The sequence below is a fragment of the Melospiza georgiana genome, chromosome 5 (genome assembly GCF_028018845.1).
Source record: "Melospiza georgiana isolate bMelGeo1 chromosome 5, bMelGeo1.pri, whole genome shotgun sequence".
In the NCBI taxonomy this organism is placed as follows: domain Eukaryota; kingdom Metazoa; phylum Chordata; class Aves; order Passeriformes; family Passerellidae; genus Melospiza; species Melospiza georgiana.
The window spans coordinates 10,264,280-10,290,754 of record NC_080434.1 but is presented as its reverse complement, the minus strand read 5'-3'; the positions used below and the strand labels follow the sequence as shown (position 1 = coordinate 10,290,754).

The following is a 26,475-nucleotide window of genomic DNA, read 5'->3' as shown; positions in this document are numbered from 1 at the left end:
TATTTCTAAATAAATTTGTAGTGATGTATTTAGTATAAAGATGGCCTACTTTTTAGGCAGAGGTATTTGAAGGTACAAAAGCCGGAGTTTGATTTATAACTAAGAACCAAACCAGCCATGACTTCTCTAAAATACTTCAGTATTATTTTCAGAGGCAACAATGTCAGATTTTTTTTTTTCCTCCATAAGTTTTTGAAGTGGGTTCTCAAGTCCATGAAATTCCGATTTTCAGTGATGTATACTTTGCACTTATGTCCTGTAATCATTATGACTAGAAGTGCAAGAGATGTAAAAAAGCTTAAAAGTCCCAAAGAATTGAAATTTAATTACCATTTGAACAAGTCGTAAAAACCTTTTTCTTGCACTTTCTTGATACATGGACAAGATTTGCAGGGAAAACACCTGGTATGTAATGAAGTAAAATCACTTCTGTAAGTTCATAAAAGACATTCAACATAAACGGACAGAAAAATTCTGAATGTGTTTCAGCAATCAGAACTAGCATTTGATCATCTCATGTGCTACTAAATCTTGGCTTCACACTGTTAAATAGTAGCATTAAGGACAGATGCCTGTGAAAATGAGAAGAAACATAATATCTGGAAAATTCTAAGATATTGCCTGAGTGCAGACATGAAATCTCTGCGTGCAGACATAAAATTTATCAAGTACTCTAATTTTTTTATTTGTTATTGGAGGATTTATTTGTAGATTTATTTTATTTGTTATAGGTCCTCCATTTATGACCAAATTTAGTATGTCTTTTACACTATTATAATTTTAATATTTTACATTGACGTTGTGCAGTTTAACTTGTAATTTTTTTTCAGGGCAGTGTAGTATAGAGGAAGTTAGATCTATTTAAAATTACATTTGATTTCTGATCTGAAGCTAGGCAACCATAAAAACTCACCACTATTACATTGCTGGAATTGGTGGGATTTATCAACGTAGTGAGCTATATTTGAAAATCACATGCACTATCAGAAATGTGTCTTCCAATTAGTATAGATTAACATGTGGCAGTAACTCAAGAATCTTTGTGTTCTTTAACTGTACAAAAGGAGTTTTGACTGAATTAATCACTTTTCCACTCTGCCACATGTGAAAATTCTTCCAGTAACAATAAAAGTTTAATCTACATCTTCAGTGTATTATATTAAAACCAATTGGAAATTATGACAATTTTTCATAGAGAGAGAGAACAACAAAGGCCAAAACATCCTTTTCTATTGTTCTCTTCCAGCTCCCCTGACACTTTTTTTGACTAGAAATTGCAATTTTTCAAATACAACTTGGATTTAATGGACCAATATAAGCTCTGTATGAATCCTCCTGGACAATAGTCTCTCTTAAGCTATTAATTGCAGACAACTGGTACATTTTTGATTAAATGATTGATAGTTGAGCCTAAGAAGCTTAGAAGTTTTTGGCTGGGTGGCTTTAAGTTGACCAAGGGATTATGTATTGAAAGTATTATCATTAGAACTAGACCTTGCATAAGGCTTTTTTTTTTTATTACATTATATTACTTTATTTCTAACCTTTTAATAAAAATGGCATGCATCATGTTCCAAATTATAGCTATGCTACTGTTGGTGAAAGTTGCATGGCTTTAATAGTGGAAAGTTATATATTTGGAAATAAATGAATATATCTTAAATATGTAATGATGAAAACTTAGCTTGTAAGTTTCTAGGTGAAAATTAATATTTAAAAACATCTTCAAGATGCAAGTAGTATAAGGTTTGTAGGTTTGGGGTATGTGGTTTATAGCACACAGATAGGTGTAATTTTTAGCATCAACATTTCTAGATTTTAGTTTGCTGTCAATGGAATATTTGCTTTTTAAATGAAGTGCAAATGCTTTAAGTATCTTGAAATTTAGATATTAAACATAAGTCAACATCTATAAAAATGTAATTTGGAACACAATTCATAGTATAGCAATGTGTTAGTGACCTTAAAATGTTCTTACCTATAATTAGCAAATGTAACAATTTAAAATGCTTTCAAAATCAGGAGAAAGTGAAGAAGGATATTGGTTATTTATTATTCAGCAGTAATATAAATACCCATCAGAATTCTGTCATTTGTAAACAGCTTCGTGCTTTTATTCTGATTAGCCAAATATTTTTTCTTTCATTCTTTTCTCAGGTTTGCAAGTATGATTACGTGGAGGTTCGCAGTGGCCTTTCTTCTGATTCCAAGCTGCACGGTAAATTCTGCGGTTCGGAAGTGCCTGAAGTCATCACCTCCCAGTACAACAACATGCGCATCGAGTTTCGCTCTGACAACACTGTCTCAAAGAAAGGCTTCAAGGCACACTTCTTCTCAGGTATGGAACAGTGCCCTCATGTACCTGTCAGTGCCTCTGGGTGTCCCCTGACTAGGTGGAGTGACCACAATTTTGGTATGAAAATGTGTGGCTTCTTTGCTTATGATTTTCCTGGTAGCTTTGAATTAGTTTTATTTGCGTAAACATACACCACTCTCCTGTCTTAAAATATCATTCTGAATTGTAATGTCTGTAGAAAATATATTGAACATATCTATATGTACTTAAGTAACAGCAGAAGCCAGAAAACTTTGTGAGATACAGAGGACAAAAGAAAATTTACTGTATTTCTATGTTTTATGAGATTTCTTTTATCCCAAGTTTTGTTACTGTTTTTTTCAAATCCCAGTTGTGAAGTGATACGAATTGCACACTGTGTACTCTTGTATTTTTTCTACTCAAGTCTCTTAATATATTCCATTTGTTGGGAAATTACCACTTTGTGGTAAAACATTTGTTTAACATTATGGCTACATCTGTGCCAAACTTTGCACTTCTTAATGTTTTGCAGAAGAACAGGGTTTAAGATCTTGATCTTGCAAAAAAATCCCGTGTCTTTTTATTTATGAGTGTAATTTTACTGAGGGAGATCAGAGCGGTGGGAGTTTATATCGTATGAGGACTTATACTGTTGAATAAAGTTACACATAAGTGAAGCTTAAGATGTGAGGAAATATTTGCTCAACAGTGGCCTCTGCAATTACCCATTGAGTGTGGAATATAGAAATCTGGCTCTGGCAGGAGACCACTCAGTGTTTGTAGCAAAAGTTTGCTGTGTGTTTTTCCTGCGTGTTTACACACACACACATAGGGATAGGTAACTTACCTTGTGTAAAACAACAAAAAACACCAGTTCCATCTGCCCACCTCCCTAAACCAGATGTCAAACAGAAGAATTTGGGAATTGAATTGTACTCCAGGTGTTTTTTATAGCAGTGAAAATTCTGAACCTGGAGAATCCTGATTATTCTTTACTTAGCATGTAGTAAAATATACTACCATTATTAGCATTTACTTGCTAAAATATTTTATCAAAACTGAAATGAAATGGTTTTTCATTGATGACTGCTGAGAATGACTAATGAGAATCTGTAGAATGTGTAAGGAATAAGGTTTGAAAAATGAAAAAATATCTACCAAGGCAAAAAGTTTAGACTTTCAGTATTTTCTTATTATGACTATTCTGATGCTTTTATTAAGCAGCTATGAAATATGGAAAGAGGAGTTTTGTCTCATACAAAGACATAAAAAAGATTTGATCTCTTTTAAGTATATCTGTTTCGTAGTAACCACATTTCTCTGGTCATGATGTTCCAAAGATACATCTTTACTTTTAGTAACACTTTCTACTTTTGAATTTATGATTTACATTAGCAAGAAGCATTCAAGGTTTACTCATTATTTGTAGTAAATACATATGTGCACACAACAGAGCTTCCTCCTAGAAGCACACAACTAGTCATTTTCTGTTGGTCTAGTTGTGCCAGCAGGAATTGTCACATTGTCTTTTTACAGGGATATATATTGACATGTTCAAGTTCTAAAGACTGCAGATGAAGTTTGTTGAATCTTTTTAAGATCTTACAGATATTTCAGATAAGACTAGCAATGATAGTGCAGTAATTTATATAAGCTCCATGGTTCAGAAGTTGTGTTTCCTGGACATCCTGGTCATTTATATATCTATAGTTAGTTTAATTTTGGTTTTCATTAAAGTAATGGTTTATCTTCACATATGAAGATAAACTTATTTCACATATGAAGATAAACTTATTTCTTTTGCTCAAGTGACTTTCTTTAAATGAGTGGGTTCCACCAATGTGGTATCTTGGGGAAAGACTAGACTGAAGGTCATGGATTACAAAGTGTCAGGTTGTAATTATTCAGAACTAATTTTCCCTTGTATATTTCAGTTCTGAAAGAAATGTTCTAATCATGCCCTCACAAGGTAATTTCAAAAAGAAATTTTTAAGTGATGTCATTGATCACAGAATAATTCTTTAGTCAGGGATAAGTTTGAACTAATGTATTTTTCAATAAATAGAAATGTGTTATGTGTCCCAGATATTATATATATCTAATCCCATTAAAAAAATAGTTTGATATAAAAAGCCTTTGAATCTCTAAGTATGTCAATTTACTGAGTGCTTCATAACACATTCCTGCCAGCATTTCATATGATTTCAAATATCTGAATATAATATGAGTATTTTATTTTTTTTTTTTCTGAACTGTCTTCCATTTGTTCAAATTTCTAGCAGATTCCATTCTTCTATGTCATCTGACTTTCATTGTTTGACTAGGTTTTCTGATTAAAACAGAAATTTTGTAATGCTTGAGAAAAATGAAACTTCTGAACTTAAAGTATCTAAAAAGAAGATGCCATCTCCAAATAATTAATCAGACATCTTAGGACTGTCAGAAAACACTGTTACTTTCTTGTCCCTGAATTCCTTTATATGGGCATAATATGCTATTCATCTGCCAATAAAGAACAGACTTGAGACTTCAAGTATTTTGACTTTTGGGAGTTGATGACAGAATTTTTCAGCTGATGAAGTGCTGTTTTTTGCCTGTTTAAATGAATATTAAACTTCAGACTACAATAATTGTAGAATGATATCTGGGTAGAAATACTTTGACACTTGATTGCAGGCATTTACCATTTTTATTAATTGAATCACAATAGATGTGAAAGCACTTAGTTATAAAGACATAAATAATGACAAAAAATGTAATGAGTAAAACACTGCATCTTGCACTCTTTTCACTAGTAAAGGCAGGCCATATGCAATGCTTAGTAATATAGAAAGGTGGATAAGTTAAATTAATGTGAAGATTAGGAACTGAAAAATGCTCCCTAAGCCCAGCCAAAAAACTACTCTTTTCTTCCCCAACTCTTGTGGTGGTGAATTCTGCGCCACAGCTAGAGATGAGGAAGCATGGCCCAGCTCCAGCTCAGACGACAGAAAGCAGTTTTTGGGTGGTTGAAACCTGCTGTGATAAACTGTGAAAGCAAACAGTGACATAGGGCAACAGATGACCTGCATTAGGAAGGTATTTATGTTGATACAAGACAACATGTAATTATATTTTTGGCTGTAAAATAGTGCTAACAGCCAGACAGGTGCTACTGGAAAGTGAGATTTTTTTTTTTTCAGCATTCTGTAAAATTTACATTTGATGGGACAGTTCTGAAGAAAGCTCAGTTAGGAGTCTCTGCAGGGATCTAGCTGAACTACGGAGACTCTATTGTATATTTATAATCAAGTTTCTCAGATAAAGAGAGAAAATTGGGGGTCACTATATATTATTTAAAAGAAAAACTTTTAATAAAACTTCTTGGAATTGGATATTAGACTTCTAAACGAAAAACTTCCAACAATTAGTTTTTTATTCTTCTCCCTCTGTCTTTCTTCTGTGCTCCTCTGTCTCCCGCTTTTGTTATAAGACCAAGGCCTTGGAGTAAGTCCCTGCTGGCAGGACTCAGCACACCCTACTGGGCCTGTAAGACTAGAGAAGTGTTAAATAATTCCAAAAATATAACAATTTTTTATATATATATGTATATATATATATATATATATATTTAAATACCCTTTTTTTCTGTGATCTTTCTGAAAAGACGACCTGAGGATTAGTCATAGTTTGTCATTAAACTGCTTCCATTTATCATAGGTTTCAGACTTACTTTAGTGTTTTAAGTAAATATGAGTGATTCTCTGCATAACATTCAAAATATACATGGGTTTTTATATAATGTAAAGATGAGGTTTGTTGGGACATCTCTTCTTGGTGGTGATTCATTGAGCAGTTAAAAAGAGAAAGCTAGAATGTTTCTAGCCTTGAACAAAAAGTCATCTCTGGTGCCATCCTGGTACATTTTTTTCCACAGACAAGAAAGCTGCCTGCAAAGAGAAAATTTTTGGTTTTGAATCTTGCAAGGACTTGGTACAGGTCCCTTCAGGCCGAGTACGTATTATTCACACACTGGTGGCCTCTGAGGGTCTCAGAGGTATGACCATTTGTCCTCAGAATGATTCAATCTATTATTTTCTTGAGAATGGATCTTTCCTTCTTCTGAGTACTGAAAAAAGAAAAGAAAGTATCCATTTAAAATTGGGGGTACTCATTTCCATCTGTCAGCATAACAAATGGCTTTGTTTTTACATGGCAAAACATTTGTTCTCGTAACTAATACAGACTAATTGTTGGGGGTTTTTTTCACAAATTTTTAAACTGGGCAATCAATTTGACAGAAAGTCTGTTCTCAATTATGAAGTGTGAGGAAGGCTTGTTCAACAGTTGCATCCTTGATTAACTATGTACAAGTAATTATTGTAGCTCAAATGTGTTCCAAAACTTCTCCTTTGTACCTTCTGTCCATTATTTTATTTCTGAGGACATCCAACGTGGGACTATTTGCTTATGCACTTGTCTCTTAAGAGATTATTTTGCAGTATATAAGCATATCCAATGTTAAAATACTTTTCAGTGTTTTCATAGAGTTTGGTGGGTGATGAAAATGGTCAGGGCTTTTATTTATTTAGAATTTGTGTACCTACTCTGTACTTGAAAGCCTAACTTGAATGCATTTTGAGCTTGCCTTCCTTTCTTTTTGTTATTCTGGTGGAAAATTACAAACTAATGCTTAGGAGGGGAATATTGAAGAATTTTGTTCATAATAGTTCTCATTTCTCAGTTGATTGCTACTGTTCTTCACTTGCAATGTGGAATAATTTATGATAGTGCTTGCTTTTGCAAAATTATGACTTTGGTTCGACATTGCATAGATTTACTACCTCAGTTAGGGACTTGCTTTGCAAGGTGCATAAACAGTGTATTGCGGAGCTTCTGTGCTTCCTTTCATCATCAAAATGACAAGTAGTATCTCTTTGAATGAATGGTTCCAAGAGGTATCTATGTTTTCAGCACTTTCTTAACCTTCAGATCTGTTCACGTTTGCAGAAATCTTCCAAAAACTTTCAGTGCAAACAGATTTGAGAGTTACAGTACAAAATGCAGTGGGTGCTTGGGTTTGACTTGCAGAATTTACCTATAAATGCACATTATCATCTTGTATTATAAGTAGAAGCTGATTTTTATGGAAAGACCTGCAAGTCAACAGGTCAAGTGCTGAAAAACATTTGGGCAGAGGAAGATGACGTGTATGCAATTACAGTGCAAACTTCCTTTGTTGTGTTACTGAGTATGAGCATCAGTAAGGGCACGGAAAAAAATGCATGAGTAAGACAATGAAAAGAGACTTAAATCATCTATGGTGGCTTCTAGTCTATAGAAATTCTTGCCATACCTGGTAAAGTGTGAAATATCACATTGCCTTGTTTGGTCATAATGTTAACTGTTGCTTTCCAAGGTAAATAAGACTGTAGGGGTTAAATGGTCTGCATTCCAACCCACAACAACCAGACCTCTGGGATGACCAAAATTCCTTTGCTCTGTTTCCTCCTCTCTTTTGCATGTCGAAATGACACATTTAGTAAAATAAAGAGGGGGTTTAATATGTCTGTGTTTATATACATATATATATATTTATATGCATATATTTTTATATCTAAGAATGTATACATATGTGTGTGTGTGTACATTTATAGTTATATAGATGTGCACACATATATGCATGTATGTGTATACACACGTCAGGAGCAGTCTGCCTCCTTTAAAGGGACCAGCCTCACCTAAAGCAAGAACAGCTGAATGACATAGAAGCATGGCAGCAGAGGCCTCTTGCTACTATGACAGCCTGTTAATCTAGTTTGGCTTTTTTCCATGCAATGAATTTGTAGCTGTTTAATGCAGGTCATATTTCCTCCACTACTCTCTGCTTTATTTCTAACACACTAAAAGCTCTTTTGAAGGATTATATGTTAATAAACAGAACTGCGTGCTACATTGTAGCTCTTGATCTAACTAATGCCAAATTCTTTTTTTTTCTTTCAATGAAATGTTTTTCTTTTTGTGATGGTCTATAATGTCCAGCTTCATTAAAAGTAAAGCACACTGTCACTCTGCTGCGGGAAAAAGCCCAACTTATTAGAAAAGCTTATGTGAAATCTTTCTCTTCTTACATGTTTAATGTGTAGAAGTTGAAGTGTTTTTGATCTATGTGTTCCTTTCAAGATATCACCATTAAATTTGGGCAAATGGAATTTGCACAAAGCTGGAATAATATGTGTTGTCCATAAACTACACTACCATTGTTTACTAAGATAAAACTGGATATTTATGAAACTTTTACCAGCTAGATTAGTTGAAAGAGTAAAAGCTGGTAAATCTCTTACCTCCTTTGTTCTAGCTTGTTTTTTAACTAGTGTTCTTCTCCCTTAGGAGCTAATGCTCAACTCCTAGAGAGATGAGACAGACTCTTTGTGCCACAGTGCAAGGCTGCAGGCTGAGCAAAGAGTGACCTAAAACTACGGCACCACAAAAGTGCCTCGCTGGGAAGAGTGACTGTGCTGTAGCTTATCCTGCTCTGGCCCCAGGCTCCGTGCTCCTCTTGGTAGCAAGGTCTGCTGGGAGCCGTGTGCTCACCTGGGCTTGTCGTGTGTTTTGTAGACAAGGATGAGTGTTCCAAGGACAACGGGGGCTGCCAGCACGAGTGCATCAACACAGTGGGAAGCTACGTCTGCCAGTGCCGGAATGGATTCGTGCTACATGAAAACAAACATGACTGCAAGGAAGGTGAGCAGAAGGCAGTGGAGTGGTTGGTTACACAACTGTCTCACAGAAAGCTTTCTGCAGCTCTCCTTTCAAACAAAAGAAAGGAAAAGAAGTTCTTGCTAATGGGGTTTTAGACATTTGGGCTTAAACACAACAACATCCCTCCCCTTTTCCATCCCCTCCTTCCCAGTGTTTGTGTGGGCTGAGTTTGAGGTCCACAGGAATGAAGTTTGGAAAGCTTGGGATCGTTGGCACAGAGTGCTACTTTCAATAGTTCTGTGAAGTGTAGAATATTTAAAGCTCTGATAAAGTATTTATCTAAGGCTGTATTAAATACAGGGGTAGAGTTTCTGGAGAGAAGCCTGGTAAAGTTGTGATTAGCTGCTATCAGTAGCAGTTAGTTTCCTCACAGCCAGGTTGAAACCATATCTACTCTTTCTGGGTTTGTTTTAGGCGACAGATACAGACAATCTACCTTCCAGCAAAGCCCTGAACATCTTACTTCCTTTATCTCTCTCAAGGTGGCTACCTTCAAGAAAACAATAGGCTTTGGGACTTAAGTAGAATTTAAATTCTCTGCAAATGAACCTTAAGTGTCCAATATCATGATAGCTGCTGTAATATCTCAATGTTTTCTAGCATGGATTTAATCTGAGAGGAAAGATATGCCCTTTGTGAATTACTTGCCTTTTCACTGGTTTTGGTTGCCTACTCTAAAAGGTGTTTTTTTTTTTTTTTTAAGAATTCTCTGATATTGAGAAAGCAAATTGAGATTGCTAAAAGTAAATACAAAAATGCCTTCTTTTAGTTCTGGGTGCTAGTGGCTTAGTTGCAAGTTCAGTGACTAAGCTGCTCTTTGTACATAGAGTTTAGTCTTAGCTGTTCTCACATTGTGTATATGTTTAGGAGCTGTGGTTTACAAATCAAAATGATTGCTCTGTAGCTGCAGTGAAAATTACCAATAAGAGAAAAAAAATAAATTGTTTGAGAAATTTCTTTTGAAGTTGGAGTAGTGAGATTTTGATATGGATTTACACATTTACTTGTAAATGTGTAAGGGGGGAATGGGAAAGTACTTTATATTTATCTTATGTTTACTGCTATATAAGACTTCTTCTGAAAAAAAGCCATCCATTGTAAACAGCAGTGTATGTTTCACAACAATCCATAAAGAAACATGCTGGGTTAATGCTCTAAAGCACTTGCCTGAGGGGAATAACATGACTGTATACTCTGAAAAGCATGCTTACCTATCTTCTTAAAAATCCTTTCCACTTGGTGGCTGCCCTGACAAAAAGTAGTGCTTTGTTGACTACTTGTGAGTGAGACTAACTGCTGCTATCCCTATTGGCACAGCTGAGTGTGAGCAGAAGATCCACAGTCCCAACGGCATCATCACGAGTCCCAACTGGCCTGACAAGTACCCCAGCAGGAAGGAGTGCACGTGGGAAATCAGTGCCACCCCTGGGCAGAGGGTCAAACTGGTGAGTCTCTGCTTTCCCTTCCTTTTCAGCTTTTCTTCCATCAAGTCAGCTTCTCAGATGACTGCTCAATGATATGAAACTGTTACTAGACTTTACTGTCAGTTTGCATCCCAGAGGTAAACTATTTTAAAAACTTGCTGAATCCTGTCCATTTCTGGCCAACAGGGACTACTCAATATCATAGAGTTGTGATTTAAGTTTATAGTGATTGGAAATACTCTCTACAGCAAAGGCAGGAGGAACGCTTTCCTCCTGTCAGACTTTACTATATCATTGTTGCAACTCATAAAACTTGTGCAAAGTTTTGGCAAATATGGCAGAAGCCATTTACACAAATTCCAATATATAGAAAAAGCAAAATTTTGAGTTATGAGCAGTCCTCTACACACACCTTTTCCTGTTCTGTTTTTTTGAGAAGGAAAAAAGATACAAAAACCCTGAGAATCTGGATTTCTCATTTTAAAGTGGTTTCAAATTTTAACGTAAGTAGAAGAGCAGCCTGGAGTAGATTTGTGAATTCGGTGTCCAGCTGGCTGAGGGCAGTGCTGGTGTCCAAAGACAGGCCTAGGAGAGCTGAGATGGCTTTGCAGGTTTACTGAGGTTATGTGGCCTCTGTATGAGGCCAAAGGCACAGTCTTGCCAATAGGGTTTTTGCTTTGAGCTCAGCCCCAGCATGTCTTCTGCAGCTTACTTGCAGGACAGCCACAACAAAAGCTGACGTTACATATATTTAAACTTCTTAAATTGATTTTTCAACTGTTTTGGAGCACATAAAGTTAAGGAGAGAGATATCTCTGTTTCAGAGGTAGAAGCAATAGGCAGTACTTGTACAGGGATGAAGGGTGTATTCCAATCTCATAACTGCTGACCTTAGCAAATCCTAACCCCTTGTCCTGGTTTTGGTTGGGGTAGAATTAATTTTGTTCACAGTGGCTGGTATGGGCCTGTGGTTTGTATTTGTGCTGAACAATGTTGATAATACAGAAATGTTTTTGCTGTTGCTAAGCAGGGCTTACACAGAACCAAGGCTTTTTCTGGTGGCAAGGAAGCTGGGGTTGCAGAGAAAGCTGGGGGGAGACACAGCCAGGACAGGTGGCCCAAACTGACCACAGGGATATTCCAGACCATAGATGTCATGCTCAAGATATCAAACTGGGGGAAGAAGGAGGAAGGGGATGGTATTTGGAGTGGTGGTGGGGTGCTTGTGATGGCTGAACTCCTGCCTGCTCATGGGAAGCAGTGAATTCATTCCTTAGTTTGCTTTACTTGTGTGAGCTGCTTTTGCTTTCCCTATTAAAATGTCTTCATCTCAGCCCACAAGTTTTCTGTCTTTTACATTTCCAATTCTCTCTCCAGTCCTACTGGTGGGGCAGTGAGCAAACAACTGTGTGGGGCTTGGCTGCTGCCTGGGATTAAACCACTCCTATTAATGGGGCTGATGTGGGATTGTGTATTGATCCCTGTTTGCCAAAAGTAGAACAGTTGAACTGTACTGGAAGGCATGGTGGTGGTGGAGAATGAGTGGTGTGCATGCTCTGTTCATTCCAAGGGTTAAAAAATAGGTTTCTAAATCAAGCAGCCTTCTTACTGCTGCTTCTGAGCAAGTGTTCTTCGTACTGGCTGAATAAACTAAAGCCGGCCAGGTATAGGCATGTTACTGTAAAAGCTTTTCCAATACTTATACCCACAGCAGGCGAAATTCCAACATTCAGATATCTTCAGCCAAATATTGCATGGTCTACTTTAGAAAGAAAAGATATTTTAAATTTGCTTTTGCCAATGGAACTGAAAAAATATACAGAATTTTACTAGATAGAATTTTCAACAATTACTCCATGATTTAGCGTCTGAGATCTGCTCTTCTGTGCAAACCAGTAGGGTCAGTTACTAAATTCTGTGTGTACAATATCTTTAAGTTGTGCAGTACAGCAAAGTCCCATATCAATAATATTAACACCATAATTCCACATTGGATGATTAGTTTTTCATTCACACAGTGTTTAAGTTTATTTTCATAGTTTTCTTGTTCAAATTGAAGAAGTGGATTGGTTACTTCATGGTAACAAACCACAAGAATTGTGAGGCTGTGCTTTCTTTTTCAAGATGGGTGTGTGCATAGAAACTAATCTTTTGTTTTTTAATTGCCCTCACTCTGCTAACCATTGAAAAGTGTCTTCCTGAACGGGGTAAATTCAAGTATTTGGTGCAATTAAAAAGCCTATGAAAAAAAAGGATATGCACTTCAGAACTTTTAAATGAAGCATGTAGATAAAGATGGCTTTGAAAATGTACATAGCAGAGAGACTGATTTCCATGAGCTAATCAGCCGGATGTTTGTAAGAGACAGACTTAAGTGTCCCCTCCAGGCAGCTGTCCATAAGTGCCACCAACGTATCTACTTGGTTGAGTGCTGCAGATAGAAAGGGCTGGATGGTCAGAAACTATATGTAACATTTCTGAGTACCATTCTCACTAAGGAGACATATCACATGGAGTTAAAATAGTCATGGTGGGGTAGGAATTCAAAAGTATTTGTCCCAGGAAGAGAGGGTGTGATTTAATTATACTACAAACTTGATTAGATAATTTGTGAACTCTGTTGGCAGCAACTATTCAGTTATGGTTAAGGGAAGTTTATGTCAGTTCTCCTCTTTCAAACCTGCAAGGAACTGGCTGACCTTTAAAAAACTGAGACTGTCTTTGGGTATTTTAAAATACCAGACATTTTTTGATTTTAAAGGACTATGCACGCTAAGATCAGATTTTCCTTTAAAAAGCAAGTTTTCTTTGCATTCTCTTTGGAATTGCTAGAATAGATTGCTATACCCACAACAAATTCAGGACTTTTTCTGGTCATGTTTGAAGGATTCAATATAACATGTACTGTGCTTCTGCAGGCTTGGGAATCCCAGTGAGAAGTCAAAGATTAAAAATAATAGGTGTGCCTTGCAGTTCCTAATGAGATATGCTTCCTGGAGAGGGTTGGTTTTGTTGGGGGTTTTTTCATGCTGGTGAGAAGTGAACGAAACAGATCTAATTTTCCTCTAAAAAGATGAATTTCTGCAGGCTGCTCTTGGATCATGCCTATTGCTCCCATTGATTCCAAGTTGGCTTGAGTCAACACTGTGTTTAAGTAACTCCCTTACCGAGACTTAGTCTCTCAGCTTTCTGGGGTTTTCTTAATCCATCAGATTTTATTTTGGTATGAATGACAACACATAGTTGGCATCATAAAAGTGGGATGGCTGACCACAATTTAAGAGCAGCAGGAGTGACAGCTGTATGGCTGTTTTCATTGCCTCTGCAGTTTTAATCCCGTAATGTAAACCCCAAACTATGTCATGAAGTGAACCTGCATTCGCTGCATCACACAGCTCTTCACATTAAATAAGCGCTATTCTGAGTATTGAAGGTCTCTGGGGAAAAAAAAAAAATTGTGTTATTTCTTTAGGTCAGCTTTTAATATAAATTACCATTGCATTTCACACTCTCAGGATTCCACAAGTGATTTGGTAGGTCAGATTTGTTTTGGTGTACCAGACAGAATGCTTAATTGTGATATTTGCTCGGTATTTGATAGTTCAGTTTTATTCCTTTTCTTAATCCTCTTCTGTTTGGTTTATGGGGTTTTGTTTGGGGCCTTCTGGGTTTTTTTTTTCATAAACAGTCAGCTACATGACTACTCATGAAAGCATGTGTACTTGGTGGTTTTATGCTGTTTTGTTGAACAAAATATATTTTGAATTCCACCTTAAATTGTCGCTTACTCTGTACAAAATTCAGAAAGATGTATATTGCCTTCACAGTGTTTACATGAGGAGAAATTACCAGATATTATGCTTCAGGGTTGTTGAAATTTAGCCCTGGTCAAAAAGTCTTATCTGAAAAATCCTAGATGTCCCCTTGAAATAACTATATCATTCTAGTCTTGGAAGATAGTCTTCCAGATCTGCAATGTGGGTATTAGTTGTATGTGTGTTAACAGTTTCTGTCAGGCATGGCATACACTTTTTGAAAATGCCTGAAGTTTGTTCCAACAAACAATTAACCCAATTTTGTTGTTTCTCACAATGCTTTTGCTAGTAAAAATGTGACCTTAGCGTGAAGGGTGAAGCCTGAAAAATCATTAAGTTTTAATAATAGGAAAGCAAATTTTTAAATAATAGATTAGAAGATATAACTTTCACGCATAAAACTTTATGTGGAAAAGTCATTCTCAGAGGCTTTAGTTGCAGTGTGATGTAGGTTTTAGGAAAGGGCAGGGGGGGAGCCATTATGCTTTGCAGATGTTTCAATCAGTCCTTAACAATGCAAGGAATAGTAATTTCTGACTTTTTGCTGTTTTGAATGCTCTGTGAAATTTGGAATAATCCTAAAAACAGTGCAAATTTAGCAGAAAAGCAGTAGTATTCTAGATTTAATATTCTCTTATAGGTAGTAGTTGTTATAAAGATGCTAATGCCTTTCTGTATGAAGGATGATGCGCTCTTGAAGTTCAGTGTCTTAATTTTTATTCCAATAAAAGTTCAATAAGATCAATATGTTATTCAACTCTACAGGCTTTTAGAAGCAGTAATGTTAAATCTGTCATTTTAACTACATCCTTGTATTCTACAACATGTTAACATATATATGTATGTACAGTGTAAATACAGTCCCACAATGGGTAATTTCACTTTTCTTTCTCCTAGACATTCAATGAATTTGAAATAGAGCAACATCAAGAATGTGCTTATGACCACTTGGAAGTGTTTGATGGTGAAAGTGAAAAATCGCCAATCCTGGGACGCTTATGTGGCAATAAAATACCAGATCCTCTCATTGCTACTGGCAACAAAATGTTCCTCCGCTTTATTTCTGATGCTTCAGTTCAAAGAAAAGGCTTCCAAGCAACTCACTCTACAGGTCAGAGATCAGGGTGTGCTTTTTACTAATAACTTACCCATTGTTCTTTAGTGGTAGATATGCAGATTGATTTTTTTTTTTTGTAGGAGTGGGATGAGTTCACAGATGTAACAGCTGTATCTAATGAGGCCTTAAACCCAGTAGGAAAAGTCTGAGATTGCAGAAAGTGTTCTCTAATATTTTAGATATTCCTTTCTCCCTGTCTCTCTTTCTCTCATAGGTGAGAAATTAAAAGGTGTTGAAACAGAGTCAAATAAGAGATGAGGTTCCTCAGGATTCATGACTTGAGATCATAAAAGATTGAATATCTTTTCACTGTATTTGTAATGACAACATTTAACTGGGACATGTGATGCACCTCCATTACTTTCCTGCTCTAACTTAAACAAAACTCTGGGTTTTGTGTAAACAGATATTTCTTTCTGGTAGTGCTTAAAAGGAAAGGCAAACCAAAGAAGAATAAGGAAAAAACAACAGTAAATACTTCTTAGGACCTTTAGAATATAATGTTCTTCATATTTACCATTCAATTTTCTTGTTTGGCAGAAGTCACTGAAGTTGGAAACAGTGGTTTGTAATTGTATTTATAGAGTTTTTGTGACATTTTCAGTGTAAAGATTTTTCCCCTGATGTTTCTTGGCTTACAGTGGCCTCTAGTGCTGAACCTCTGAACATCCAGTGCCTGCAGTAAAACAAGGGGATTTGGGGCTTTTTGACATTTATTTTAATGTTCAATTGTAATGTCTGTCTTTACTTTCCAGAGTTCATTCTTATTTATCCAGGAAATAAATAATGCAGAAAATATTTCATAAATATATCTTCTAGGAGATAAGTTTTAATGGCAGGCAATAGTTATGAATAGAATTATAAAGGTAGTGAGTTTTATTACATTGTAATAAAATGTAATAATATATAATGATACATATTATATAAATATAATATTATTTATTATATATAAATATAATATTATTATTAATATATTATCTATATAATATATAATAACATATAATAATGTAATTGTAATATTACAAGATTAGTGAAATATGATATTGCCCAAAATATCCATCAAGTTGATGTGTAATGCTCAGCTAAAAAATCCTCATATATATCAGTGCTGGCATTTTGTCTTTTTTTTCCTTCTGATTTGTTCTAAATAATTAAAAATCTTTAGTAATTTAATTTCCCTTTTCAAGAAAGACAGTAGACAACAGTATATGAAATCTTTATGATCTGGGCCTTGAAAGTGAAAAGTTTAGCTACCTGTAACTCAGTTTGTTTTTCTTGTGGAAAATCCTGTTTTACAAGCATGCAATGTTTTGCTTTCCCTACTACAGTAACATTTTCCCTTAGATGAAAATTTCGATAGAAGTAATAATTACCCATTTTAATTACCTTAGGGTATATAATTAAAGGTCAGAACTCTTGCTAGATCAGGTATGGGAAAACTGTTCTTTCATTTATTGTCCTCACTTTCAGTTTGCAGAACTGAAGCAATCAGTATGTGAACAAAGTTCAGATGTACACTCCCTAAATTCTAAAGATTGCAAGTTTTGCTATGACCTGCCGAATTTTATGTGCCTTAAATATAAAAACATTTATAGCATGGACAAGCATGGGCTTTTCTGAGAAACTGAGAAAAATAAAACCTACCCAGATTTTAAGAATGCCATAAAAAACTACAAAGTTTGCCTCTTTAAGAGAGGACATTTATTTCTGTTAGCTGCTGTTGCACAGACTGCTCCCTGAGATGAGCCCTCATCTCTGGCATGTACTTGGAGATAGTGTTTGAATGAGGAACAGCTCAGGTCTTACACTCTCTTCCTCCAACCTTGAGCCAAACACAGACTCTGTGGGAACTCTGTGAGAATTTTACCCCTGTGCTGTGGGCACATGTGAATGAGCAGATACCTAATAAATGTATGGGCAGAGGATTGTATTCCCTTCGTTCATCTTTTCTGGGAAAAAATGGTTGATGGTGTGCAATGGGAGCAGACAAGATTGTGTTTGATTCTGTATATCTGTACAGACAGACAGGGAGTGCTGAGGAAGCTGCTCCCATCACTTCTAGCATGTTAGCAAAACTCACTCACTGAAAGGACTGCTGTAACACAACAGCAGTGAATGAGTAGCTGGATTCTGTGCCCAGAGCTGTCTCTGCTGTTGCATTTCTGGCATCTTCATCATTTAATGGCCCCTTATTATTTCAGTGGATGCTGTCAATGATGATTTCCCTCCTATGACGCTTTTTGGCTTGAAGTGCTATCGGATTTCAAAATTTCCATTTAATATTTCAGAAAACAGGATTAAAATGTAGCAGCAAATACTGTAAAGCTTAAAAAATAAACTGGCTAGAAAGGCTTCCTTGGGTGGAGCAAAACTTATAAAATGCTGTTTTGAAAGTGCAACACAGTTTTAGAAGGAGATTCTGTCATATTTTCCTCTTTCAGAAAAGGCATAACCCATCCAAGAGGAATTCATAAAAATACTTCTGACAGAACATTAAACATCATTGCTCAGGGAGTGATCTGTCTGCCCTAACTCAGGCATCTAGTTCTCTTCTGGACAGCTTCATTTATGGTGCCTGGCTTCCAGCCACTGCTCTAGGAGGTTGCAGATCTACTGTAGGTCCTATTCATATCTGTCAATGCTGGGAGGATGTCTCAAACAAATTTGGATATCTCAGATGTCACTCGGTTTAGATGCCTGTGTTGCTTCCAAAATAGCTATAATAATTCAGTATAGGAGTGTTGAATTAAACTTATAATCTTGTTTCATTAGTTCAGATGGTGTGGGTTTATGCTTTTCCCAACTGTCTGGCTTGTTAAACGATCAGGAAACTACTGCTCAATTTGTTCTTATGTTTGAAAGAAGCCTCAAAGTCCCCAGAAAGGTAATGAAACATGAGAGGGTTTTTGTGCCTTAGATGATCTAGAAAGAGTCTTTCACTGAAGGTACCAGATGACCATGGTTTTACAAGTTGGACGTATTTCCTTGCAGTCAGGAGCAAACACCTGCCTAGAGCAGAGCAACTGTGCCTGCACAGTGGAAGCCACAGTGGGTCAGCTCCAGGCTAAGCAGGCAGTGCTGCACAGCTCTGCTCTGTGCCTGTCCCTGCGTCCCAGTGCAGAGCCTTGCTGGGCAGGCTAAGTGTAGGCTTCTGAAACTACAGCTTAAGAAACTTAAGAAACTGAAAATTTGGCTTGTAATTTCTATTCTAAAATATGAGACTATAATCTGCGAGAGAAGAGCAGGGGAAGAGGAATTGCCATTTTCTGTGGCTGTATGGCTACAACTTTCCTTTAAGCTCCTGTTCTCTGTAGCAAGCAGAGGGAAAGAATGCAGACAGTTCATTAAATGTTGTCTTGTTTGCAGCTGTTTGGTGTCTGAGGCAGTGAGATGTTCCTAATGTTGGCAAGAGTCCAGTCAAACAAAAAATAAACCCAAAAAAAACCCCCTCTCCCCTCAACAAAAAAAACCCAAAAATCCCCAAAAAAAAACAACAAAAACCCCCAAATGAAATTCAGAATAGGGAGAAAAATCAGTAAATTAGAATATCAATGAGAAATAACTGTTTGAAGTATCTTTCTTTCCAATGTTTTATCATGTGCTCTTATTTTTTCTTTAAGAGCAATAAAAAGAAATTTCATTATGATCTATTAATGCATAATGGATTACTTATAAATTATATTTCCTGGTTTTATTCCTTCATTACTCTATTAAGAAAAAACCCACTCTTTTTAAAAAGTAAGGATTTGGTCATTACCGTTACTAACTCTTAGCTGAAATGTGACTCCTTGCAACATAATAGTGCAATTGGTCATGTTTAGTGTGGATGGAGTCCGTGAAGTAAAATTCAAAGTGTCTCTTCACCAAAGCTTAGAAAGATTTGAATATTGCTCTTTGTTTCAAGTTACTCTAAAATGATCAATCAATAATGTCTACACATTTTTAAATGCAGGTAAAATTATCTATTTATTTATAAAAATTAAATCTAAACTTGTGATTCTCAGTATTTTGTTCAAGCTCATTTGCACTTGATATTTTTTATCAAGTGCTGTAAGAGATGAATTGTTCTTGATGAGAAACAAAACCAAAATTATTCTGTTTGCATTGAAATCTTGTACATGTACTACATGTACTACATGTAAAGTAACAAAGCCTGCACCCACCTTTTGGAAATATGATGCATATTGGAAACAATGCATTTTTTTCTTAAGTACAATTTTCATCTGTTCTTCATTGAATTCTAATGACACTGTTACTAATTTGTTTTACACCTTATTCACCTTTACACTAGAGCTAATTCATATTTAAATTTTGAACTCTCTGAGCAGTTATAAACAAGTTCTAAGTCCTACATCCATTTTGCAACCGCGTACAAATAGAGATTTATGCTAAAATAATGGCTTTGACAAAAGGCATGGATCTCCTGCCAAAGGCTTGCCTCAAGAACAGGCTTTCAGATAGAAGACTTTATCTGGTAGCAGCAGCTTTCTCCTGACCCACTCTTTTACAGAGAAAGGCCTGCTCATGAACTGCACAGCAAACAAGGCAGCAAGCTTTACAGTGGTGTTTAGTATTGAGCTGGCTCTCCAGGTGCCATGTTATGGTTAGAGCTGACACTACTGTGAAACAGAAAAGTTTTGCATTCAATCACTGAGTATGAGTGTGCTGGATCTGATCCTCCCCTATCACTTGCAAACAGTGTCATTAACTCCTGTGGAAGCGCCACGACTGAAATGTGGGTACCCTTACAGCAACTGTTTTGCTGGCCACAGGAATCTTTCCAGTGCCTACTCAAAGACTGTCATCCTGCTTAAGCCACATTCCTTTGGTGTTCCCTGTCTTTGTCTTTCAATTGAAAATTATGAACTATGTTCAAGTCTCTCTAGTTATAAAAGAGAATTTTTATAAGAAAACTCAGAATGATGGAGTTCTATTCATGCTGTGTACTACTTCTCTCTCAGCTTGTTTGATTAACCTGCTCGCGACATTAAAATGCACACAGCCTGAACGTGACTGCGCATCTATGAAAAGAAAACAGAAATTTGCACTGAATAAACTTCTTCATCTTTTTTTCCCCCCTCCATTTAGAGTGTGGTGGTCGTTTGAAAGCTGAACTGAAGCCCAAGGACCTGTACTCACACGCTCAGTTTGGTGATAACAACTACCCGGTGCAGGCCGACTGCGACTGGCTGCTGGTGGCCGAGCGCGGCGCCCGCGTCGAGTTGATGTTCCAGACTTTCGAGGTTGAGGAAGAGGCAGACTGTGGCTACGACTACGTGGAGCTTTTTGATGGTCATGATAAGACAGCAGTGAGACTTGGTCGATTTTGTGGATCTGGGGTAAGTAAGTAGGTAGAAACTTTTTTTTATTTTTCATTTCTACAAAAAGAATAAGAAAGACAAGGCAGAGGAAGGTAAGGGTCATGAAATCCAGTTACAACACCTTATAGTAAAGGTACTAGATTATCTACCTCATATTTTAATGGATAAATTTGCAGGCTTGTAGTAGTAGTGAAATATTTTCATCAATAAATTCTCATGTATTTTTTGTCCAAAGTATTTTAATGTTAAGTTAACCTTTAAGGAGCTGGCAGTGGCATGTTTATCAGCACACAAAGAAAAGTTAGCAACTTTTTTTCTTTATAATAGAGGGAAATGCACCAGTGTTGAAAATTATTACATTAAAGTTCTTTGAATTGGAAAAAATACACATTTTAAAATAGGAGGGGCAGCTGGGAAGTATTTATAGTATGCTCATTGACTTGTAAGTCTGATTTTAGGAAAAAAAATCTGCTCCTAACTTGGAGTGATTATTATGGGCCTTGAGAAAGCCATGAAATCCTATATGCATTCTGGCACATTTTATCTGTAAGACATGGAGGAAGTTGGCGAGAGGACACCCTGAAAATGCTGTATCCTATTTCTCATTTTAGACTTGCATTGGTCTGCTGGCTGCCTGCCTTGGAAAAACTGGTGCAATGATCCCACAAGTCCTCATCAATTCTTTATATGTGTGCCAGTGCAGGCACACTTTTGTACATATACTCTTTGCCTAGATAAAAGGCTTCAAAGAGTACATAAGATGACAGGAGCTCTTAAGTAATTATGTGTCACTTTTTTCAGCCTCTGAGCTGGATCAAACATCTTAGTCATTCAGACAAGTTACCTGTAAACTGGCTTAAATCCTTTTAGTGCATTTTTGAGCACTAATTAATGATGCACAAAAGGTGCTTCCACTTGAGCTGTAGGGGATGTATTCTAAGGGAAATGCTACAACTGAGTCTAAAATCTACTAATTCACACAAAACAATATTTTTCTTTGTTACTGTATTTTACAAGCAGAAAGGCAGCAAACCAGAAAATGGGCTGAATTATTTTCTTCTTTTGGGGGCTTGGGGTGGAATGGGTTTGCATTGGTGGTGGTTTGGTTCTGATAAGATGTAAATGAATGGTTTCAGATGCCACATAGGATAGATACAATTAAATAGAAAATCTATTGAAAATAAAATGCAAAATTATCCAAACTGGAATGGGAAAAATATATATGTTAGTACTTATTACCACCTTCTCAACTTTAGAAGAAGGATTTGGTAGTTCAGCTGATACTTCTGATAAATATGCTTCAGTAATAAAATAGGACATTGTGAAGGCTGTGAAGAATAAGATAGAAAATAGGTATTGGCCTCTGTTTTTAATCCAAATTTAGAATATTATATATGGTTCTGCCCAGTCACTTTCTTTCTCCAGCAGAACTAGAGAAAAACTAGGAGTTAGGGTATTTCCTCAGTCTGCCTCTAGCCTGTAAGTGAGAGCACAATGGGATAGAACTGTTCTGTCTGATGATGTCAGATGGCATTGTATGAGACACAGTGGAATTACATGATGAAGTGTAGCAGGAAAAGAGAAATATTTGTAAGGAGAAAAATAGTGTATGAATACACAGAGTGGACAGATAATTTTTTTGTCTTTTTATTTATTTATTTTAGCCACCAGAAGAAATTTATTCAGCAGGAGAATCTCTTTTACTTCACTTTCACACTGATGATACAATCAACAAGAAAGGATTTCATATACGATACAGAAGTATAAAATATCCAGATAGCGTGCACACCAAAAAATAACACAAGAACGTCCATGCCAGAAAAAAAGAGTGAGAAAGAAAGAACACGCAGTGAAAGGAAGGAAGGCGTGTCATTTTTTTAAAAAACTGAAGTTATTAGCACAAATGATTAATATAAGTTCAGTTGAAATGCTGACTTATAATACCAGAGACTGAAATAAAATAAAAGAAGAAAATCACCTATCCCAGTGGAATAGTCAAGAGGACGATGTGCAGGCTCCAAACTTGACTGTCTCTGCAGAGCTTGTGAAAGGACTTGGCATGCAGGGAGAATAGAAAAGCTTTTGTTCATGGTCCAGTATTTGCTGGAACCCCGCGTGTGGATTCAATCAGTTTCATTCAGGGGAAGTGACCCTCTAGATCATTCTTCCCTCTGACTATTGTATGGTGTCTAGAAGGAAAAGAAGCTCTTTTAGGTCACACACTCAAATATTGTCCTTCTACCTAGTTGCTTTGACTTTGAATCCTGCGTACGGTGTGTACGAGGACTTGGAAGAAGATACAAAATGGGAAGGCCTTCCTGCATTGTTCTGTATTTTTTATAAATTCACCTGTCATATCAGGTTATCAGTGTTTTGAAACTGGAAAATCCTACTTCTGAAACATAGCTGATCTATAGAGTATTTTGTTTAACTAATGACTGAGAAGTCTGAACTGTTACATCAGTCATCACTAGTGACCAATCACTAGCTGACTGAATTTTAATGGTATAAGCATCTGAAAATGTTTGGTTTACTGGTTAAGTAAGCTATCTCCGATGATGTGCTCTTATTTTGCACTGAATATAGAAAGAGACTGAAATGAAAACCTGTCCTGAATCAAAATCTGTATCCATGAAAAAGAGAAATGGTCAAGGATCATCTGAAACTCCTCCTACTGAATTTTTTTCAGCAGTACATTTGAAACCACTGCTAAGCTTTATTTCTTTGGACCTTTTTGTGAATGAGCTATTTGCTGGATTCAGTTACTCAGAAATGAGGCTGCAGTAGTGTCCAAAAGACAAGTTTCCCAAAGAGGTTTTTGTTAGGTTTTTTTCCTAAGAGCAAGACTATCCATGATGGTGAAAAAAGCAGAATGAAACAACAGACCCAGGATCTTTTTGATATCAAGTGTGAATTTCTATGGTGCTATTCCATGAACATAAAAAAAAAAAAAAAAAAAAAAAAAACAAAAAAAAAAAAACCCAAGAAGTTTTAGACTTTTGAGCCAACAGTTTGCAGATCGTGAATGTCTCACTATACCTGGCTGCATCTGGAGAAGGAAGGCTTTACTGCTCCGATGGAAAGTGGGTTGCAATGGCAGTGCTATTCCTGTGGAACAACTACTATTATTGCCTTAGAATCCTCGCACACAATCAGACAGATCTTCCTGTAGATACACTCCTAATTTGATAAATAATTTGACATCTTGAGCATCTTAGCATACACTAACAAAAGGATCTTCAAGCAAAAGCCCCATCTGCAGAGAGAGATCATCTGCTGTAAATACAGAGACCTGCTTTTGATGTAGAGATATGTTACATTTAGAACTGAGATATTCTATGTGCTTTAGGCCGTACATGGCTCTAGTCATAATGTATATGCATTATGTAAGTATTGTATGAATGAGTGCTCCAGGAGAGTGAGAGCTATTGTATGGGTGAACATGGAATTGTTTCTTTATGTGCCAAGTTCTATCAGGACCCTGTTTGACTGTAGCAACTTTTCTTTAAAGGCTGCATAGACAGATAACAAAGACTTCTAGTTTGCAAGAATCAAGTTTAAATGAAGTATTATGTTTCACTTATAAGAAATATTATTTTGATATCCTTTGATGTAAGTTGCTACTCAAATTAGCTTAGTTTATGTTTCCTTCTATGAACATACATTGGCACTAATAAATCTGACCTTTTTTTACAAAAATAAAAACTGAATGTCCGTATAGATCTCTTTGCTTGTTTTAACAGTCCTGTTATTACTCATATATATTTTTCTTTTTCGATAGCTGGTGTGTGTGAAGTTCAAAAGCTTAATCATTTCTGTGTTTTTATAATGCTGCTCCACTGTCTTTTGGCTCATTTTTCAAGTTTTTCGATCAAGAAATGAACTACAAACATTTTCTCCAAGGTCTTTTACTACAAAGTTCAGGCAGAGATATTACTGAAGTTAAAAAATAAAATGTGTATTTTTGATGTTGTTACATAATTTATCAGCTTGGTGGAATTCCAATGCTTGAATTTTTGAAAGAAAAGCAAGCAGAAGCAGTGTCTGCCTGGCATGATTAATCAAAAGGAACTGGGAAAGTCTGAGGGTGAAAGCAAATGCAAGTTTCCATGCTGTCTTATTTTCCACTTTTCTGTTTTCATCTCCTCATAATATTCTCTCTCTCTGTTTGCTAAAGCCTTCCTTTTCTCTAAATTTGACTTTCTTATTCCCCTCAGGATTACTCTGATAACCACAGGGTTGAGCCAAGATCATTACTTTTTGGAAAGGTTTCTTTTGTTGTTGTTGATTCATACAGGCCCCTGTATAAATCCTGCTGTCATGTATTAAATACTGCAGCAGAAATGGATGAAGAGGTTGGATTGGGGGCAAGACATTACGGTGTATTCCAAAGCTCTGTGGAAGGTGATTGTCTCCGATCATGTCAAAGTATTGCTTTTGAGCACAGCATTGCTGGGATTTTTTCACATGGAGTATGTGGAAGTCAGAAGAGAGCAGTTGCCATAACTTCAAATACAAAGTTTGATTTTACTTCTCTGGTTGTTTATTCCTCTGTAGATCTCATATGCTTCAGAGTGGTGAAAATGCAGAAGGTGTTCTTAATGATGATCTTGCTGATAAATGGACCATATGGGTTCTATCTTCTCACTGGCCATAATCCTAGTCAGTCAGCCTCGTGGTGCTATCAGATGCTATTAAAATCACAGCTATTTACAAGTCCTAGGAGGTTTTTCCTGATGTAATGAAAAATGACATATGCAGTGAACTCCTCCCTTATAGGGGAAGTATGCCTTATAACTAGCCTAACAATAAGAAAATAATGAAAAAATAATTTAATTTTGTTTTTGAAATTGTGAAAAGCAGTGTGGGTTATCCACATGTGCAGGTCCAAATTTGAGATCTAGTTACAGTGCATTTATTGACAACATATCAGGGTGAAGATGATACTTGTTCTGCTTCCTACTTGACACAAACTTTTTTTGACTGTGGCAATGTCACTGGATTTAAATTACGTTTCCTGGACCATATCATAAAGTTTTCTTTTCAACTACCTAAAGAGCTTCTGATGTGCTGAATACTATTATTTAATGTTAAATTTAGCATAAAGTGTTATTTTGATGGAATGTTCTTGTCTACATGGCTGGCAGGCTCTTGGAGAATTTAAGTCTGTGGCAGACCAAATCCTGTGATCAATATCACATTCAGATAAGAGGGAAGGTAAGCTATGTTTGTGAGAAGCTTTCCTTGTGTCCTTAAGAAAAACCCTAAACAAACAAAAGAGAGAAAAAGGTTAAAAAGAGTAGAAATCACCAGTGAAAGCAGTTAAAATGGTTGCCTTACATACAAGGCGTGGAGGTCAAGCTGAAGTGGATAAAGCAAGGTAGGTGCACACACAGCAGATTTTCTGTTCTTTGCTGACCTTTTGTTATAGTCTACAACATATTTGAGTAATATTGCCTTGCTGTGAGACCCATGAAATCGCAGGTTAACCTAAGCATGGGTGAGAGCCAAATCAGATCCTTAACACAATATTGCAGCGTTACTTTTTCATTTAAAGCAGGTTGCTTTTGAACCACTGTAAAAATTAAATTCATTGGATGGAAGCTTTATCCACCTGGGGAATCAGTTCTGCACTTTTGCTGTGCTATTGGGGTACAAGTGGCACACCCAATTTGTTCTAACAGAGGAAATTGTTGTTGACCTCACAGGCTGTGTGTGTTTTGCACTGACTCTGTGCTGC

General features: G+C 36.4%; 1 protein-coding gene across 1 annotated transcript in view; it reads left to right on the top strand.

Annotated features, from left to right (window-relative positions):
- Nucleotides 1-24,453, top strand: part of TLL1 (tolloid like 1) — a 124,722-nt gene extending 100,269 nt beyond the window's left edge. Inside the window, exons 16-21 of the mRNA XM_058024962.1 lie at nucleotides 2,158-2,338; nucleotides 8,915-9,040; nucleotides 10,376-10,503; nucleotides 15,195-15,408; nucleotides 20,503-20,753; nucleotides 22,400-24,453. Coding sequence (XP_057880945.1) covers nucleotides 2,158-2,338; nucleotides 8,915-9,040; nucleotides 10,376-10,503; nucleotides 15,195-15,408; nucleotides 20,503-20,753; nucleotides 22,400-22,534 — 1,035 coding nt within the window. The 3' untranslated portion in view covers nucleotides 22,535-24,453. The remainder of the gene's footprint in view (nucleotides 1-2,157; nucleotides 2,339-8,914; nucleotides 9,041-10,375; nucleotides 10,504-15,194; nucleotides 15,409-20,502; nucleotides 20,754-22,399) is intronic.
- The last annotated feature ends 2,022 nt before the right edge of the window (nucleotides 24,454-26,475 follow it).